The sequence below is a fragment of the Megalobrama amblycephala genome, linkage group LG16, assembly GCF_018812025.1.
Source record: "Megalobrama amblycephala isolate DHTTF-2021 linkage group LG16, ASM1881202v1, whole genome shotgun sequence".
NCBI classification, from domain to species: domain Eukaryota; kingdom Metazoa; phylum Chordata; class Actinopteri; order Cypriniformes; family Xenocyprididae; genus Megalobrama; species Megalobrama amblycephala.
Genome location: NC_063059.1, coordinates 40,355,216 through 40,373,763, shown reverse-complemented (window position 1 = coordinate 40,373,763; position 18,548 = coordinate 40,355,216). Strand labels below are relative to the sequence as shown.

The following is an 18,548-nucleotide window of genomic DNA, read 5'->3' as shown; positions in this document are numbered from 1 at the left end:
TAATTCCTGTCAAAGTGATCGGGTCAACTAACTAAACCTGGTTCTATAATTCATGAAATTTTGGAAATTGGCTCTTTAAATACTATTTTTGGGGTGTTTTGCTTATTTATTTCTCAGAAGAGTTATATTGCAAATTTTAATTCTTAAAGTTAAAAGAAAATACCTGCTTTCGCAACATATGAGTTTAGTGTGCATGTTCCTGGAGAGCAGCACAGCCTAAAATACAACTATAAAAAAACCCAATGATTTCTTTCACTAAATTACGAGAAGGGCGTAAACTGTCACCCCACAGATGATCGGTGCTCAACGGGGTCAACTCAAGGTCAGGTTCACAGGAAGGAGCGAGCGAGACGTCATCTAAACACAATCAGATTATAAATCCAGAGCACACATTTAGCTGAGCAGCTGCAAGTCTTGTAATATTTTATTCTGAGTTTAATTGAGCAGGATTTACATCACCACTGCACAGGAGCAGGTAAAACGAGGCTGAGTTGTACACACATTCATCAGAGTCAACAGTAGACACACGAGTCATTAAAAATTAATATGTTTTGGAGGAAAACAAAAATGTCTTGTGTTGATATGTAATTACAACAACAACAACAACAAAAAATTCTGTGAATAAAAAACTTAAAAGGGTCTCAAAATAAATCTTTTTCTTTTTTTTTTGAATGAAACACACAAGAAGTTTCTCCAGAGGATTTTTCTTCAGATAATCCAAATTAGACTGTTAAACGCATACATACAGACTAAAATACAAATTCAGGCATGAATAAGTCTTTATAGAGGTGCGATGGCTCAGCCAATCAGAGTTCAGAATGAAACCACACCGTCTCTGAGTGGCTAGCTATCGCTCTTAGTGCAGTCAAACGGTTTCCACCACTGAGCGAACTTCAGAACCTTCTTACGCTGGTCGTCGAAATTCTCACGTATCGGTTTGCGCCATCGTCTCGGTTCCAGGTCCAGCATCCCTCCCAGGATTTCCTGATGGAGACAGAACAAATCTCAGTGACTATGTCGACATGCATCATATTTTTGTCAATTTTAATTAATTTCAAGGAGGACCTATTCGAGTTTCTTTAGTGTGTAATGTTGCTGTTTGATCATGAAAAAAGTCCCTCCAGCAGGAGTTATTTTCTATATCAGTGTTTCTGAACTCCCTGAAACGCCTCCACTGTAGTCTTGAATTTTCTTTCGTCACAATATTCCTCATTTAAATAATTCATACACAGAATAAAGGGGCTCTTAATTATGATTGTAGATTCAGAATATGTATTTTAACCACTGCAATCAGATCAAAATATCCAAGTCACAAGCGCTATTTCTCAGACTTACTTTGCCGAAATAGTGTGGGAACTTCTGCTCGTTCTCGATGACGTGAGCAAAGCCGCCCTGCAAGCCGAAATCCACCGAGAAGTACGGCAACCCTCGTGGAACCTGCGAAGACACAATAATGTCAAATACTGAGACAGAGGAGGGAGAATAAGAGAAATCAGGGGAAAATGGGAAGAACTCACAGCATGTCTGATGTCTTTCGATGAGAGATCCACAACTTTTTTATTCATGGCCCATTCCTCGTCCGATTCCATTATGGCTTTCTGAACGAATATAAGCAAAGAAGTTTAATGAGCGTGTTCACATTCACACAGGTGTGTGCATTTGTTTCTTTTAGTGTTAATATCATTAATGAAATCTATGATGAAAAATGTTCATTGAAGACTTTTTCTATGTGTAAGTCGAGACGATACCAACGTCATTAAATGATAACTGACTATTTCAATTCGCAATATTTTTGACCAAAAAAAGAGGACACTACAAGTTGCTTGCAGTTGGCAGATTTCAAGAATTTAAATCCCCAATCAGAGCTTTTCTGTAAAAAAAAAAAGCTCTGAAGTTTTCTACCCGGTGTTTTACTTAATCTTTGCAATCTGGCAACCATGTGCATGTGCTCTCTCTACACTGCCAAAGAAGCACGGATGATCTGAAAACACAGACAAACAAATAAGCTGGAGTTCAGCGATCTTTATTTGAGATATTCTGCTTAAAGGTGCCCTAGAATTAAAATTTGAATTTATCTTGGCATAGTTGAATAACAAGAGTTCAGTACATGGAAATGACATACAGTGAGTCTCAAACTCTCATTTGTTTAAAAGACCTCCGAAGAACAGGCGAATCTCAACATAACACCGACTGTTACGTAACAGTCGGGATCATTAATATGTATGACCCCAATATTTGCATATGCCAGCTCATGTTCAAGGCATTAGACAAGGGCAGCCAGTATTAACGTCTGGATCTGTGCACAGCTGAATCATCAGACTAGGTAAGCAAGCAAGGAAAACAGTGAAAAATGGCAGATGGAGCAATAATAACTGACATGATCCATGATAACATGATATTTTTAGTGATATTTGTAAATTGTCTTTCTAAATGTTTTGTTAGCATTTTGCTAATGTACTGTTAAATGTGGTTAAAGTTACCATTGTTTCTTACTGTATTCACGGAGACAAGAGCCGTCACTATTTTCATTATTAAACACTTGCAGTCTGTTTAATTCATAAACACAACTTCATTCTTTATAAATCTCTCCAACAGTGTGTAATGTTAGCTTTAGCCACAGAGCACTATCAAACTCATTCAGAATCAAATGTAAACATCCAAATAAATACTTTACTCACATGATCCGGTGCATGCATGCAGTATGCATGACGAACATCTTGTAAAGATCCATTTGAGGGTTATATTAGCTGTGTGAACTTTGTTTATGCACTGTTTTATAGTCGTGAGCTCCGTGGCCGGGGAGCTCAAGATTTAAAGGGGCCGCAGCCTGAATCGGTGCATAGTTAATGATGCCCCAAAATAGGCAGTTAAAAAAATTAATTAAAAAAATCTATGGAGTATTTTGAGCTGAAACTTCACAGACACATTCAGGGGACACCTTAGACTTAGATTACATCTTGTGAAAGAACATTCTAGGGCACCTTTAAATTAAAGTGTCATGCAGTCGATCTGTGCTCCTTCATGAGCCGCTTGTGCTGTTTGCTGTGACTAAATCTGCCATCAAACCTTCTCATTGATGAACTGTAATAAAGCCAAACATGATCTCCACTATATTTGCGACTGTGATTGTGGACACGTATGCAACCTCTGTTTGATGATACAAAGTCTTTTTTGCTGTTGCTTTAATAGAAAAACAATGTAATTTGGAATTATTGGATTACTAGGACGTTTCTTAACAGTATATGATAAATAGCCTATAATAAATCAGTACACTAGATGAGGTAAAATAAATCACATGAGTCGAGGTTCTCTTCATTTGTGCTTATAGGTGAAAGTGCAATAATTCTGATTCTCAAATATTTCTCAAATGATTATAATTTTGAACAAAATAATCAGAATTATCAATTTAACCATTATGCAGTTAAAGGATTAGTTCACTTTCAAATCAAATTTTCCTGATAATTTACTCACCTCCATGTCATCCAAGATGTTCTTGTCTTTCTTTCTTCAGTTTAAAAGAAATTTTAATTTTGATGGAAACATTCCAGGATTATTCTCCTTATAGTGGACATCACTGGACTCCAGATGGTTGAAGGTCAAAATTACAGTTTCAGTGCAGCTTCAAAGAGATTTAAACGATACCAGACGAGGAATAATGGTCTTATCAAGCGAAACGATCGGCCATTTTAAAAAAAAATGTAAATGTATATGCTTTAAATAAACAAATGATCACCTTGCCTGTGCTTCCTCCAAAACCACACTTTCGTATTCTTCAAAAAGCTTATTCTACTTACGGAAAAAAATTAACTGGCGCTGTGTTCGTTCCGTAAGTAGAATAGGGAAGATATGATAAGATAAGACTCTTATTCCTCGTCTGGTATCGTTTAAAGCTATTTGAAGCTGCACTGAAACTGTAATTTTGACCTTCAACCATTTGGTGCCCATTGAAGTCCACTATAAGGACAATAATCCTGGAATGTTTTCATCAAAAACCTTAATTTCTTTTCGACTGAAGAAAGACATGAACATCTTGGATGACATGGGGGTGAGTAAATTATCATGAAAATTTTATTTGAAAGTGAACTAATCCTTTAACCATTATACAATGACCAAAACTAGACTAAAATACTTAAACATTTAGTTGACTAAAACTTGACTAAACAAAAACAGGACAATGTTGACTACATATGACAGAAACTAAACAGCACATTTGACACTAAGACTATATTTAAAAAAAATAGTTGACAAAATTAACAATAGTTTGTCAGATTCCAGAAGTAAAAATCTTATTAATATTCTACATTGAGCAAATGGTTCTTTAATAATATGCTATAGCTACTGTTCGTTGCACTCTATTGTGAGGGTGTTTGTTCCAAGTGTGTGTTTGTTACCTTAAAGTAAATGGGTGCCATATCTCCGAGCTCTTTGGGCATAGGCACACACTCGTACACCATGTGCAGGTGTCTTTTGGGGCTCATATGAGTCTCCAAAAACACGCAGTCCAACTCCTGAGACTCAAACATGCGGACCAAAGCACGACGGAACATCTACGAGAGAGCGATATTAGACAGAAACCTGCTTTAGTCTGCTGGTTGTTGTTAGCATCTCCTTTCTAAGCAGTGATCTAGAGATACGGGTCAAGATGTTGTATAGAGTTATTGATTCTGAAATATGTGATATTGATGTTGAAATCTGCGCATGTTTGGGCCTGAGGCAAAGCATGTCTGTATCATTACCTGAGTGGTGTTTGCCAGTGCTGAACTCGCCATAAACACTTCCAGAACGTGTATACAAGAACACTCCTGTTTGTAATGATTGTACCTGTATTTCGCTCCATATGTCCTCGTCCAGGCCTGTGGCCGCTGTGTGATGCTGGATGGGTACGATCAAACAATGACCTTCGGTCAGAGACACACTGTTCGGCAGACACAAGTACACCTGCGAGAGAAGAAACACACACGCAAGTCAGAGATCAGAACAGCATTCAAGCTTGCGCATTAATGAGGACAGCTCGCCAAAACCTCGAGCCCGTCCCGCAGCCTGTCTTCTGTCATCCCAAACACACATGGACAAGCTGAGCATCTGGAGAAATCCTCTTAGCACAGCTAAGCACACGACACCAGAAATGGACAGGCTGGTGGAGAGATTAGTCTTTTTTTGCTGAAGATATATAATTTTTTTCTGACAGCATAAGCCAAAATGGTATTTAAGGCAAATTAGTGTGTGTGTGTGTGCGAGTAACAGTACGATTTGGTCTCTGTCCCAATACCTAGTGAGCTGCCTAGGTAGCCATCACTAAATAAGTCGTTATTTTGTTTTTTTGGCGCTCCAAAAATATTCTTGTTGCTTTATAATATTAATATTGAACCACTGTACTCACATGAACTGATTTAAATATGTTTTTAGTACATTAATGGATCTTGAGAGAGGAAATGTCATTGCTCCCTATGGAGGCCTCACGGAGCCATCGGATTTCAACTAAAATATCTTAATTTGTGTTCTGAAGATGAACGAAGGTCTTACAGGTGTGGAACGGCATGAGGGTGAGTAATTAATGACAGAATTTTCATTTTTGAGTGAACTAACCCTTTAAACTTAAATAATGATTCAAAACTGCTTCTATAAAAATTCAAGTTTTTCAGCATGCACAAGTTGTTGTCATAAACAGTAATATATCATGCCTTGGTTCCGACGGCTGCGATGAGATGTTTTGGCAGTTCAGGGCTGTCGAAACAGTGCCGGCATTTTTCCATCTGCCCGGCTAACCTCCGCGTCTCCTGCACGGCTTTGTTCCTCTGTCTCTCCTCGTCTCGACCCGACCTCTCTTTCTGTGCTGCACTCGACACAAACATGTCATCCAGCGTGTAGTTATCACCGTCCGTCTTGCCCATCATCTGCAAAACACGTCATTAAGAACACGTTCACAGCAAACATGGAGAAAAATACCTTTTTACAGATTTGCGTTTGCCTGCACACTTTTATCAGTAAAGCTTCACTTTATCCTGCATGTCTGTGAGTTTTATCTTGATTTAAAAGCTGAGAGCTGGATCAGGACAGAGGAATGAGAAATGTTTTATGAGTTCTACTATTCTTGTAATTTAAGAGTAAGACAAGTACGTAGATAAAACAAATCTTGACACTGATCCTCTTAAACTGCAGCAAAATTTGTCCAAAATACTCTGCAGCCTTTACATACTATTTATTTACAATATATTATGATTCATGGCGCCCTCATTACTATCTTGTTCACCACTTTGGATAGACAAAATTATGCAAATTAGGAAGGAGCCATGCACTTTTCAGGAGTAACAGAGGTCAGAAAATGAAAATGAAGAAATTAAGACAGTTGTAATTTTACAGTTGTAATGTAAAATAAAGTTATTATAGAACTACAATATAATCGTATATTGATTATTAAATAATTATGTTATTATTACTAATATATATTTATTACTAATATATTATTATTATATATTACTATTATAATATATATATATATATATATATATATATATTATTATTAGTAATATATATATATATATATATATATATATATTAGTAATATATATATATATATATATATATATATATATATATATATATATATATGTTATTAGTAATATATATATATATATATATATATATATATATATATATAAAATCAAATACTTTATTTTTTATTTTGTTTTTTAGTTATTTTTGTTTAGTAATAATAATAATAACATTATTATAAAAAGACCAGTTTGCAAATATTACAATAACTTCACCACAGTTGGTTCTAAATTCTATTAATGTTAGATTCTCAAACTTTAAATATATTTTTGAATTCATTTTTTTTTTTTGTTGAAATTTTGAACTTAAGAATGATTAAAATTAAAATAATGAAATATTATTATTATTTTATAGCCATATTGTTATATAATGACATAAAATTTGCCAAATCCTGCAGCAAACATGGATTATTATTATTATTATTTTTGAAATCACATTTTAAACTGCAATTACTAATCATCAAATCATAATTAGTTTTTAGGTAACACTTTACAATAAGATTTCATTAGTTAACATAACTTAAGAATAAAAACGTCTACAGCATTTATTAATTATAGTTAATGTTAATTATTGAATATTTTTTAAATTTCATTTAATAATACATTATTAAAATCAAATGTTGTATTTGTTAACATTAGTTAATGCACTGTGAACTAACATGAACAAACTATGAATAGCTGGATATTTATAACCAACATTAATAAAGATTAATAAATACTGTAACAAAAGTATTGCTCATGTTAGTTAATACATTAACTAATGTAAACAAATGAACCTTATTGTAAAGCGTTACCGATTTTTTTCCCCAAATCTTGCAGCCCTACCGGCATGTGATTTGATTGGGCAAAAGGGGTCTTGAAACCCAACTGTGCAGTAGAGATTCGATTGGTCGTCAGGAATCATGTGATCTGACTTTTGCAGTAGAGGTCAGGTGCGGATTTACTGCTGATTGCTGGCAAAACTGCGGGTCATTATCTGGAGTAGAATCCAGAAAACAGCAGCAGATGTGACCAGGCTGCAGGGATTACGCTAACAGAGCGTGTACGTGTGTGTGTGTGTGTGTGTGTGTGTGTGTGTCTTGCTCTCTTCAGACAAACACACACACGAGTGAGAGAGGCTTAACGGTGTGGCACAACAAGCAGACAAAGAGGCAACGTATCCGAGGCAACGGGTGATCTGTGTGGGAGGCGTGTCTGTTCACACTGGCATGTTTGATTGACAGATGGAGAGGAGCCGAGGTGAGAGTGTTGGAGAGTCTGGCCGAACTCTTTAAATTCTACATTTATTCTCTGCATCGCTGCTTTCAGACTCCAGCTGACATGTGAATAAAAACCTTGACAGACCAGAGATGAGCCTAGTGTAAGTGCAGTTCTGCTGGTAATGGACTGGACTACATGTACAGCAGACAGGAGATAAACACACAAACAACTAGCTTAGTATTTTCTGAAGAAAACAGTAGAGCTTGCATGGCAGCAAAAGAAAAGTTTCAGGTAAATATAGATTTTAGCACACGTTCTGGTTTCAATCGAACGCTTGTGAATCAACACATAATGAGACACTGTAAAGGCGGCTATTAAGGGTTAAATAGACGCAAGAAAGCAAAAACAATTCAGTATGCAACTCGAGAATGCAGATATTACAATAACTTCATCACAGCTGGTTCTACATTCTATTAGTGTGAGTCAAAGAGCGATTTTAAATGATTCAAATTAAAATAATGAATCAAATAAATTAATTAATTAAATAATTAGCATTATTATTTATATTGATGTTAAATAAACCGGAAAAGACAACAAAGTTGCAAAAAAAAAAGACCATGCATATTTCATTGTTGCATATTTAGTATGCAGATACTACATTGACATATAATTGCTGTAAGTTACATTTCAAATTTTAATGTGAGTCAACGGGAGATTTAATCTTAATTTTTTTTAACCCTCTGTTGCAGTTCGGTCATCTTTGACTGAAAGATTTTACTTTTTTTGTTGTTGTTGTTTGTTTTGCTGGGAATTTTTTACTTCATCTGAATGGTGCGAAACTTGCTAAAGGATTTGGCACTTGCTATGTGAACACACAAAAAAAAAAAATCATGGACGTGATTCCAAAAGGTTGAATGGTCCTGAAAAAAAAGTCACACTTGTATTGTTAACGACCGCATTGGAAACGAATGGGAAGCGGAATTCATCTAGTGGAAGCGTTTGGTACTGCGCCCAAACAAATTCTTACTGAAAGCTCATTTTTTGAGATCTCAACCTCTCAACCAAATTTGAAACACAATTTATTTAGATTTATGGCTTTGCTTTTCTCACAGTTTTAGAGTAAAACCTGTTTTGGAAAATATATATTAATATATTTATATGCATTTTTCATAAACTTCTATAACTTTTGTTTACTTTCACTTTTTGAACATATACAACAGTTTAAGTTGGAAATTTAATTTCAGGTCTATGCTCAAAAAGTGATTAACAGGTAATAAATGGATCATAACTATTCCAAAAATATAATTTAGCGCCATAAAATCCACTACAAATACAAAATATGAAATAAAAAACTAAAATATAGTACATTCATTTCATTGAAATAAAAAAATTAGTAATTTTTGACCGCCACACGAGCAGCACCAGAGGGTTAAGCATAATATTTAATAGAACAAAAATGACCAAAAATAAATGAATGCAGAAAGAGACCAAGCACATTTCAGTATGCAAAAAACAATTGACTCTTCGCTGGGAGTTTGATTGACATGCGATCTAACCAATCATAATGCTAAATCCGTCATTTTGCCTGACAAAGCATTCAGGAGTTAGAAGATTAACCTCGGTGGACTTGAACTTAAAATGGTGTGTACTGACGTCTTTCAGTGTTTGAAACAACATTCATTCTGATGTTCATTCATGTTTATTTGATGCTATAAATGAACTAGTAGGAAGAGATGATCGGTTCACGAGCCGCTTGAGCTGAGGCACTACAGCGATCTGTCACGACACATTAAAGAGCCACAAAACGGTTTTTATTATTCGAATTTCTTTAAAAATTACACAGTTTGAAAGCTGGGACTTTGTTCAATATCATAAGTCTTGTCTGTCGACGTGTTGTCAGTGTCCTCTTTGCTCCGCGATGTATTTTTCACTCTGTGTGGCGTGACAGCGCCATGGCTTGTCGGACAAAGCAACAGTAACTAAGGGGGGCGGGTCTTTGCGAAGGGTCAATTGCAGCATGCAAAAACCGCGATGACATCATCAGATTTTGAATAGCAAACATTCTATCAATGTGAGGTAATGTTCTAAAAATGATGTGCCACAGTTTGAATGGAGACTGACGTTATGCAGTTCCAGGTGAATGAAGGTAACAACATCAACAAAGACGAAACACGCAATGTTTGAGAAATATCAAAACAATGCTGCCTTACATGCACTGTGATGACACAAACACATTCACACATAACTACACACTCAATTTTGGCTGCTGCTGGTGAAATTGGTGAAATAAATATATTAATAACACTTTTAGCTGCTATGTTATGGTAACTTGGCAGGGAGAGAGAGAAAGAGAGATGTGCTGCTAAAATGTGCAAATGTTTGTCACTTTCATATTTCTCGTCTCCATGGCGACAGTGACGTCTTAGTTTATTATAACAGATTTTTAGCAGCCCTGCCCGGTTTAAAGTCTGAGAAGCAGTAAATCGTATCGGAGGACAGACTGAGAGATTGATCACACGAATGCTGCGGCCTTCACCGAGACCATCTGCTGATGCCAGTCTGGCTCGCGATGATAGATGACCACAGAAAAATATAAGGCTGTTTGTGCGTGTCTGTGGTTCACAAACTCATTTCTGATACACTTAGCATTTAAATTTTTTCTCCAAGTCCAAAAACACTAAAAAAAATCTTTATGCCTAAATGAAAGATAACATAATTGAATTGTAGGTAACACTTTATTTTAGGGTCTTTTAACTAGTTGCTTATTAGCATGCATATTACTAGAATATTGGCTATTTATTAGTACTTATTAAGCACATATTAATGACTTATTCTGCATGACCTTATTCTAAATTTTTAATCCTACCCAATACCTAAAATTAACAACTACCTTACTAACTATTAATAAGCAGTAAATTGGGAGCTTACTGAGGGAAAAGTCGTAGTTAATAGTTTATATGTGTTCCCTATACTAAAGTGTTACCAAATTGCATATAAAATTTCCTTGCATTTGGATTACACAGTTTTTTAACATAAACTAATAAATTTAATGTGATGCATTTTTGTCAGTCATACATACATAAATGAAGATTTCTGTAATAGTACTACTAAACCGAATGTGTTTTGAATGCACAATAACAATGCTTATATATTATTTATCATCAATAAATCAAATTTCTTTCAATATCATACATTTTAACTAATTAAATATAGCTTGTTCCACAGCTAGCCATATTTTTGTTCATATTTTTTTAAATGTATATTACATAAACAAATATGGCCACACTTTAGTTTAGGGTCCAATTCTCACTATTAACTATGACTTTTGCCTCAAACTCCTAATTACTGCTTTATTAATAGTTAGTAAGGTGTTAAGTTTCGGTATTGTTTAGGATTTAGGGATGTAGAATATGGTCATGCAGAATAAGGCATTAATATCTGCTTTATAAGTACTAATAAACAGCCAATAGTAATATGCATGCTAATAAGAAACTAGTTGATAGTGAGAATTGGACCCTAAACTAAAGTGTTACCATAAATGTATATAAATATATTTAAATGAACAGATCCATGATGCTTCTAAGCAATTATGATTATCTAATTAAAATCAAAAAGTTGCAAATATTTTTTTTTTTATTGAGAACAGAAATCTTACCCGTTTCATTTATGTATGACTTCCAAACATGCATCACAATTAAGTTCAGATTGTTTATATTAAAACTGTGTAATCCAAATTGATGTCAATTTTATATGCAATTCAAATACATAAATCTTAAGTTTATACAGTAGGCCTAAATATTTTTTGCGTGCATCTCACAGTAGAAAATCAATGACCTCCAAATGTTTTTACAAACGTCCCTTTAGAATTACAGACTGTTTCACACTGTCAGTCATCAGTGTTTGGTGTATAAGAGATGTGGCGCTCACCTTGGCGGCCATGCGTGAATAAAGAGCGTTTTGATCTTCCGCAGAGCTCATCTTCTCCCGTCTGACCATCTCTCGCAGATCCATACCATCATCATTCTCAAAATAGCGCACACGCTCTCCGTCCTGATGCGTCTCGATCTAAAAACACATTAGAGGAGAAAATGTGACCTCATTTGAAGTTGTGTAGTTTGCCAGGCTTCAAGTGAATGTTAATTTAAAGAGGATCTATTTTTTTTCCATGTTCATCTGTCTTTAGTGTGTAATGTTGCTGTTTAAGCATGAAAAAATCCGTCCAGCAGGAGTTCTTCTCTATATCAGTGTCACTGTTTCTGAAACGCCTCCATTGTAGTCTTGAGTTTTCTTCACAATATTCCTCATTTAAATAATTAATATGCAGAATAAAGGGGCGGAGCCTGGTTGAGTTAGTTAGTAGTGTGTTGAAACTGGCGGTTATGGTAAGGGGTGGGACATTTCCCAAAAACGCTCGAAGCGCTTGACCAATCACAACACTGCTCCATCTGACCAATCAGAGCACAGTGTGCTTTTCAGAAGGAGGGGCTTCATAGAGACAGGAACTAAACAGGGGTGAGTTTCCCGAAAGCATCGTTAGTGAACCATGGTCGTTAGTCCCATTGAACTCTATTGGTAACGACGGAACTTGCGACCATAGTTCGCTTTGGGAAACGCACCCCAGAGCGTTACTGACAGACTGGGAAGAGAGGAGCTGCAACAATGGAGAATATGGAGAAAATAGTGAACATTCAAGCATGAAAACCTGCTCTAGTAGAGCCCAAAAACAACAAGACTATGTATTAAAAAAAAAAAAAAAAAAAAAACCTTAAAAGTAAATAAAAGTGCCAAAGTTAGCAAAATCACATTGAAACAAGAACATTGACAGTCAAACTTATTATTTGATATAAACAGTGTTATTTTAATCAATTAGATAATCTGATGTTGTGCGTGTAAGCATGTCTCACCGCTTTTCGCTTCCTCCGTCCTCCTCTAGGCTCCAGCGGTTCCGACGGGGCGTTGACCGGCCAGGCACGTCCCGAATGGTCGGTTCTGAACAGCACCACTTCCTTCTCTGAGTCTGTCGGTGCAGACACTTGTTTGGTCTGCTCTTTTCTTTGAGCTCGGCTCTCTTTGGCTCGACGGGCAGCATCCATCTGAGCTTTCAGTTTTTCCACCAGGGCCTGCGGTTAGTTTGACATCAGTAAAACACACCATCGGTTTCTGACAGTCTAGCATTCAAGAGCAGTTTCAAAAACTAGTGAGCTTCCTATTTAGACAGCATTTTGCTCACAAAGATTCCAGGAAGGTTTAGATGAGCTCACCGTGTTTCCTAAGAGTTCTGCCTTGACGAGTTTGGCTCCCAGTTTATTCATCTCTTCATCCGTCAGGATCATCTCTTCCTCCTCCTCTTCCTCACTCTCTGAACTGGAAGATTAACAAACCCAATCAGTTTAAGAATAAGTAACATTCACAAAAGGAAGAGTAAAAATGTTAAGAACTGGTGTAGAACAAATACATTTCCATGCAATTACTAGATATGAATTCCTAACAATCGTGTTGATCCATACAGATTTGTTAACAATTCACTTTTAGAACATGATTGACTAATTCACTGAAAAAGACCAACACAAAACAGACACAAATTAGACATCACTATGACTTCATCTTGTGTGGAGCATGTTTTACTCACACAAGATCAATATCAACCTGATTAAATATTTTAAAGCAAAGCAAAACTAGGAAAAAACAGAGAAATTTCTATGGCTTTGAAATTCTTTGACATTTGTATGATTTACATAAGCATTAGGAAAGCTTCTGAAATCCAAAAATGGAGTTCTAAAGTTCCTGAATTCATGATTTGAGTTCTAAATTAGTGCTCTAGAGTTCTAATGCTTATGTAAAATGTTAATATTACTACAATATATTATACAGTAACATACATCATACATCAATACATTAAATCTTACAATAATATACTATTCAAATATATTATTTAGCAATAAATGTAAAAATATAAATATTTGGCAATAAATGTAAATACATCAATATATATTAGAATATACTATATATTAATATATATTCACATATTTCATATCAAAAAAATTACTCTATTATTTTTTGTATAAATGTAAAATGATACATGTAACACACACACACACACACACACACATATATATAGAAATAAATGTAAAATATATTAATATATTATATATTCATATATATCATAAATTAATATATTTTATAATATATTATATTATTTAAATATATTATTTTGCAATAAATGTAAAATATATTGCATTTTATAATTATAATCAGTACATTTTAAGCTTCCTCAAATATGTGTTTAATGTACAATATTTTAATATATTATATTTTATTATATATTCATATACATAATACATTAATATATTTTATAATAATATATTATATTTAAATATATTATTTTGCAATAAAAGGAAAAAATATTATAATATATTGTATATTCATATACATCATACATTAATATATGTTATAATAATATAAATATTATATTGTATATAATTATTACATTATTTAAATATCTTATTTTGCAATAAATGTAAAATATATTATATTTTATAATTATAATCAGTACATTTTTAGGCTTCCTCATATACGGGTTTAATGTCAAATATATTATCATAATATATTATATATTAATATACATCATAAATTAATATATTTTATAATAACATATTATATTATTTAAATATATTGTATTTTATAATTATAATCAGTAATTTTTAGGCTTCCTCATTTTCAAGACTGTGGGAATTCTAGTTCTTCAAAAAACAGTAGTTTAAATAATTAAATTAATTCTTAAAATAAGAAATATCTTGATTATTTGATGTTTTGGCTTATTTTAAAGCTTGCTTTTAAATCATTTTAAGTCAAGAGAATAGTTCTACAATGTTCAGTGTCAGACAACCAGCAAAATATTGAAACAAAATGTTGCATTCAGACGTGGGAGTGAAGGTCAGAATGATATCCACCTTACTTTTCAACAGAGAAAGTAAGCTATTTTCTGTTCATGTGTGAGACTTGAGATTCATTAGCTGCCATAGGTAAACAACTAGAAGAATAACAAAGTGCAGTAAATGGTAAAACTATTTGCGCGACAAACAGTGTGTTTATAATTACGACAATACATTCAAATGATACGGTAAGAAATACCAGTTTGCAAGAAGCATAAGCTTTTTGTGCAGCAAAAAATATCTAGAAGCCTTGCTCCTATTCTTCATTCTGACCTGCTGACTGTTGTTGTTTTGCTCTCGTCCTGCAGGGCGGCGCTCTTCTCTGTGTCTCTCTGTGGGGTTGGCGTCGTTTTTGAGTCCTGCACAGCACTGCTCTTCCTCCAGGCAGATACAACACCACTATTACCATCATCATCAACAGGTTTTCTGAATGCTGTACTCTGATTGGATGAAAGGCCCTTCAGTCCCCCCCTCCTCAACCCCGGCCCTCCGCTCATATCCTCATCAGCATCTGAGGGTTTGAGGAACTTGTCCCTGAGGCTGGACAGAGAGGAAGTGCCGTGTCTCTGAGACTGCGGATCCTCATCTGGATCCGGCCGGGATCTCGGTTCGCGTTCGTCACGGCCTCGAGAACTCCTCTCAAAGTCTCGCTCTCTTTCTGTCTCAGCATTTGGAGATCCATCTTGTCGTCCTCTCCTCCATCTCTCTCTCCCATCTTCTCTGTCGTCTCTCCTCCATCTCTCCCTCCCTTCTTCTCGGTCATCTCTCCTCCATCTCTCCCTCCCGTCTTCTCTGTCGTCTCTCCTCCATCTCTCCCTCCCTTCTTCTCGGTCATCTCTCCTCCATCTCTCTCTCCCTTCTTCTCTGTCGTCTCTCCTCCATCTCTCTCTCCCCTCGTTTCGGTCTCCTCTTCTCTCACCCCTCTCTCCTCTTCTCTCTCCATATGCAGCCTCTTCCGCCTCTTGCAATCTCTTCTGGAATTCTTCCATGGACTATGGGGGGAAGAGAGAACCATCAAAACACATCATTGAGGCCAGTTTCCACCAAAAGTAAAACAAATTCACTACAGTTTAGTACCGGTTTGAAATGGTGCATTGGAAAGCACCGATTCCATTCAAAACACTCATATGGGTTTTAGGGAGACTGGTTCCTGAAGTCAAAATAACCATGAGCTCTGAGGTTATTAACTGATATATCAGTATGTTAGCATCATTTCAACTAAATTTTAAAAAAGGTTTGTATCACTCCGCTTGAAGCGACTGTCATGGCAGCTGAGCAAATCCACTGTATTTTTAACAAATACTACACTTGTTGGTCCACGAACTGTAGTTTTAAGAGTTTTTTAGGCTAGAACAGGGGTCGGCAACCCAAAATGTTCAAAGAGCCATATTGGACCAAAAAAACAAAAAACAAATCTGTCTGGAGCCGCAAAAAATTAAAAGCCTTATATTAGCCTTATATGGAAGCAACACAGGCTGTAAGTGTATATTAGCTATATTAGCCTATCAAAATGACTAAGTAGGCTACAAATACATAATGAGGTATTCCCGAGGTATATATTTAAAAACTGCTGAAAGCTACAGAAAAAAGAAGCAATTGGATCGGTGCAATTCACAGAAACAGCTGGACTCCAGCAGAGAAACAAGGATTTGCAGTTATCATTTTGTGTCAAATTGTTGGATTTTGAGGTCAAATCATTCCATATATATTGTATTGTTATATATTATGTTGACAAATCATCTATTAAATATTTTCCATCTTATATTCTGCATAATTGTGTGTTTTAAAATAAACACTGACAAAAACTATACTATAAAACAATATGTTTTAGGGATGGACAATATGACGATATAACATTGATATAAGTGATTACGCGGATTTAAACCTACCTATATTGTAGTTATTCACAGGCAGATTTGCTTTATGTATTTCCCCGGCGTCAAATCAGGCACATATAAATGTCAGGAAACACGACTCCTGGCTACATGTCAATATCCATGGATTAGGTTTATTTGACAAGTTGTAAGAAACACTTTCGAGTCCAACCTTTAGTGTAATTCGTTTGTTTTTACTCGCGTTTTCGCAGTTTCCTCTATTAAATCCAGTCATGCAGCAGGTTCTTTTGCAACTCAGTCCAGCTGAGGGAGCACGCTTTCGGCGGGAAAGTGACGTCGATGGCTATGACGCAAATCTTCGTTGACAGAAATGTTGAAATTTAATATTTAGTATACACATTTTTACAGCATTGGAAAACGTTAAGAATGTTTGTGTCATGTTTGTCCTCCTACAGAAACCATATGAAAACAAAAAAATATATTTTTTCCATTTTCATACATTTTTTAAAAAGCTCCAGGGAGCCACTAGGGGGGCGCTAAAGAGCCGCATGCGGCTCTAGAGCCGCGGGTTGCCGACCTCCGGGCTAGAATGTAGTTGTTTAGACCTATATTTAATTATAGCGCCTATTTTACAGTTTGTTTAGGCGTTTTTCGGCGATGCGAGCTCCAGGCCGTCAGTGGTCGTTCGGTGCTCGAGTACCCGCTGAGAACAGCTTCATCTCGGCCAGTGCTTCGGGGATTTGCCGCTGGCTCTTATAGTGGTTAAACATGAGATATAATTCATTCAGGGTACATAAATGTTCAATCTTTGATCTTATTAATCTATTACTTGTTCTTGAGCAAACAGAATTGGGCTATGTTAAATTTAATAATTTAATTTTAAGGCTATATTTAACTTATATCCTGTAAAGCACTGCTTTTGTAGGTTTGACTGAATTGTACACCTGTATTTATTTCCTGCTGCCATTTATAATGACTATTGTTGTTAATTTAAATATTGTTGTTCAATAAATATTATTTTATATAAATAATATGTTGTATTTGGTATTGAGAAAGGGTCCATTAGTGCTTAATATGAACTGAGTGAAAGTTACATTAACACGCCATTAGATGGCGGCAAACTTTATGAGTGAACGAGTCAGTCACAAGAGACTTTTAAATTGAAAGGGACTTTTGTAAACAAAGGACGTTGTTTTAGCGCTGTATGTTATGGAAAATTCCCTTAAAGGATTAGTTTACTTTCAAATAAAATTTTCCTGATAATTTACTCACCCCCATGTCATCTAAGATATCCATGTCCTTCTTTCTTCAGTCAAAAAGGAATTAATGTTTTTGATGAAAACATTCCAGGATTATTCTCCTTATAGTGGACTTCAATGGCCTCCAAAGGGTTGAATGTAAAAATGTCCTACGCCTTCCCTATTCAACTTACGGAAAAAAATGGAACTGCCGCCGCGTTCGTTCCGTAAGTAGAATAGGGAAGTCGTAGGACATACAGCGTAAGCTTTTTGAAGAACACGAAAGTGCGGTTTTAGCAGAAGCACTTTGGAAGGCGATCATTTCTTTATATAAAGCATATCCGATTCGAAAATGACCGATCGTTTCTCTAGATAAGACTCTTATTCCTCATCTGGTATCATTTAAAGCCCTTTGAAGCTGCACTGAAACTAATTTTGACCTTCAACCCGTTGAACCCCATTGAAGTCCACTAGATGGAGAATAATCCTGGAATGTTTTCATCAAAAACCTTCATTTTTTTTTGACTGAAGAAAGAAAGACATGAACATCTTGGATGACATGGGGGTGAGTAAATTATCAGGAAAATTTTATTTGAAAATGAACTAATCCTTTAACTGTAAAAAGGACATATACATGGATCGCTTTCCTCAGCGGACATTAAAACAAATTTTTATAATGGATATAATATTATGGACATCAACCTGAAGAATGAATGTTATATCAGACACAGGTAATGCTCTCTCTCTCTCTCTCTCAATAATACTGTACAAAATGCAATGAGTTTCAATGGA

At 35.4% G+C, this 18,548-nt stretch overlaps 1 protein-coding gene across 1 annotated transcript in view; it reads right to left on the bottom strand.

Annotated features, from left to right (window-relative positions):
* Positions 1 to 398: 398 nt before the first annotated feature.
* cwf19l2 (CWF19 like cell cycle control factor 2) overlaps positions 399 to 18,548 on the bottom strand; it is a 29,758-nt gene continuing 11,608 nt past the window's right edge. Inside the window, exons 8-17 of the mRNA XM_048160968.1 lie at positions 14,957 to 15,675; positions 13,013 to 13,115; positions 12,656 to 12,871; positions 11,679 to 11,816; positions 5,682 to 5,894; positions 4,822 to 4,938; positions 4,392 to 4,547; positions 1,518 to 1,598; positions 1,336 to 1,437; positions 399 to 984 (exon numbers count right to left, since the gene is read on the bottom strand). Coding sequence (XP_048016925.1) covers positions 844 to 984; positions 1,336 to 1,437; positions 1,518 to 1,598; positions 4,392 to 4,547; positions 4,822 to 4,938; positions 5,682 to 5,894; positions 11,679 to 11,816; positions 12,656 to 12,871; positions 13,013 to 13,115; positions 14,957 to 15,675 — 1,986 coding nt within the window. The 3' untranslated portion in view covers positions 399 to 843. The remainder of the gene's footprint in view (positions 985 to 1,335; positions 1,438 to 1,517; positions 1,599 to 4,391; positions 4,548 to 4,821; positions 4,939 to 5,681; positions 5,895 to 11,678; positions 11,817 to 12,655; positions 12,872 to 13,012; positions 13,116 to 14,956; positions 15,676 to 18,548) is intronic.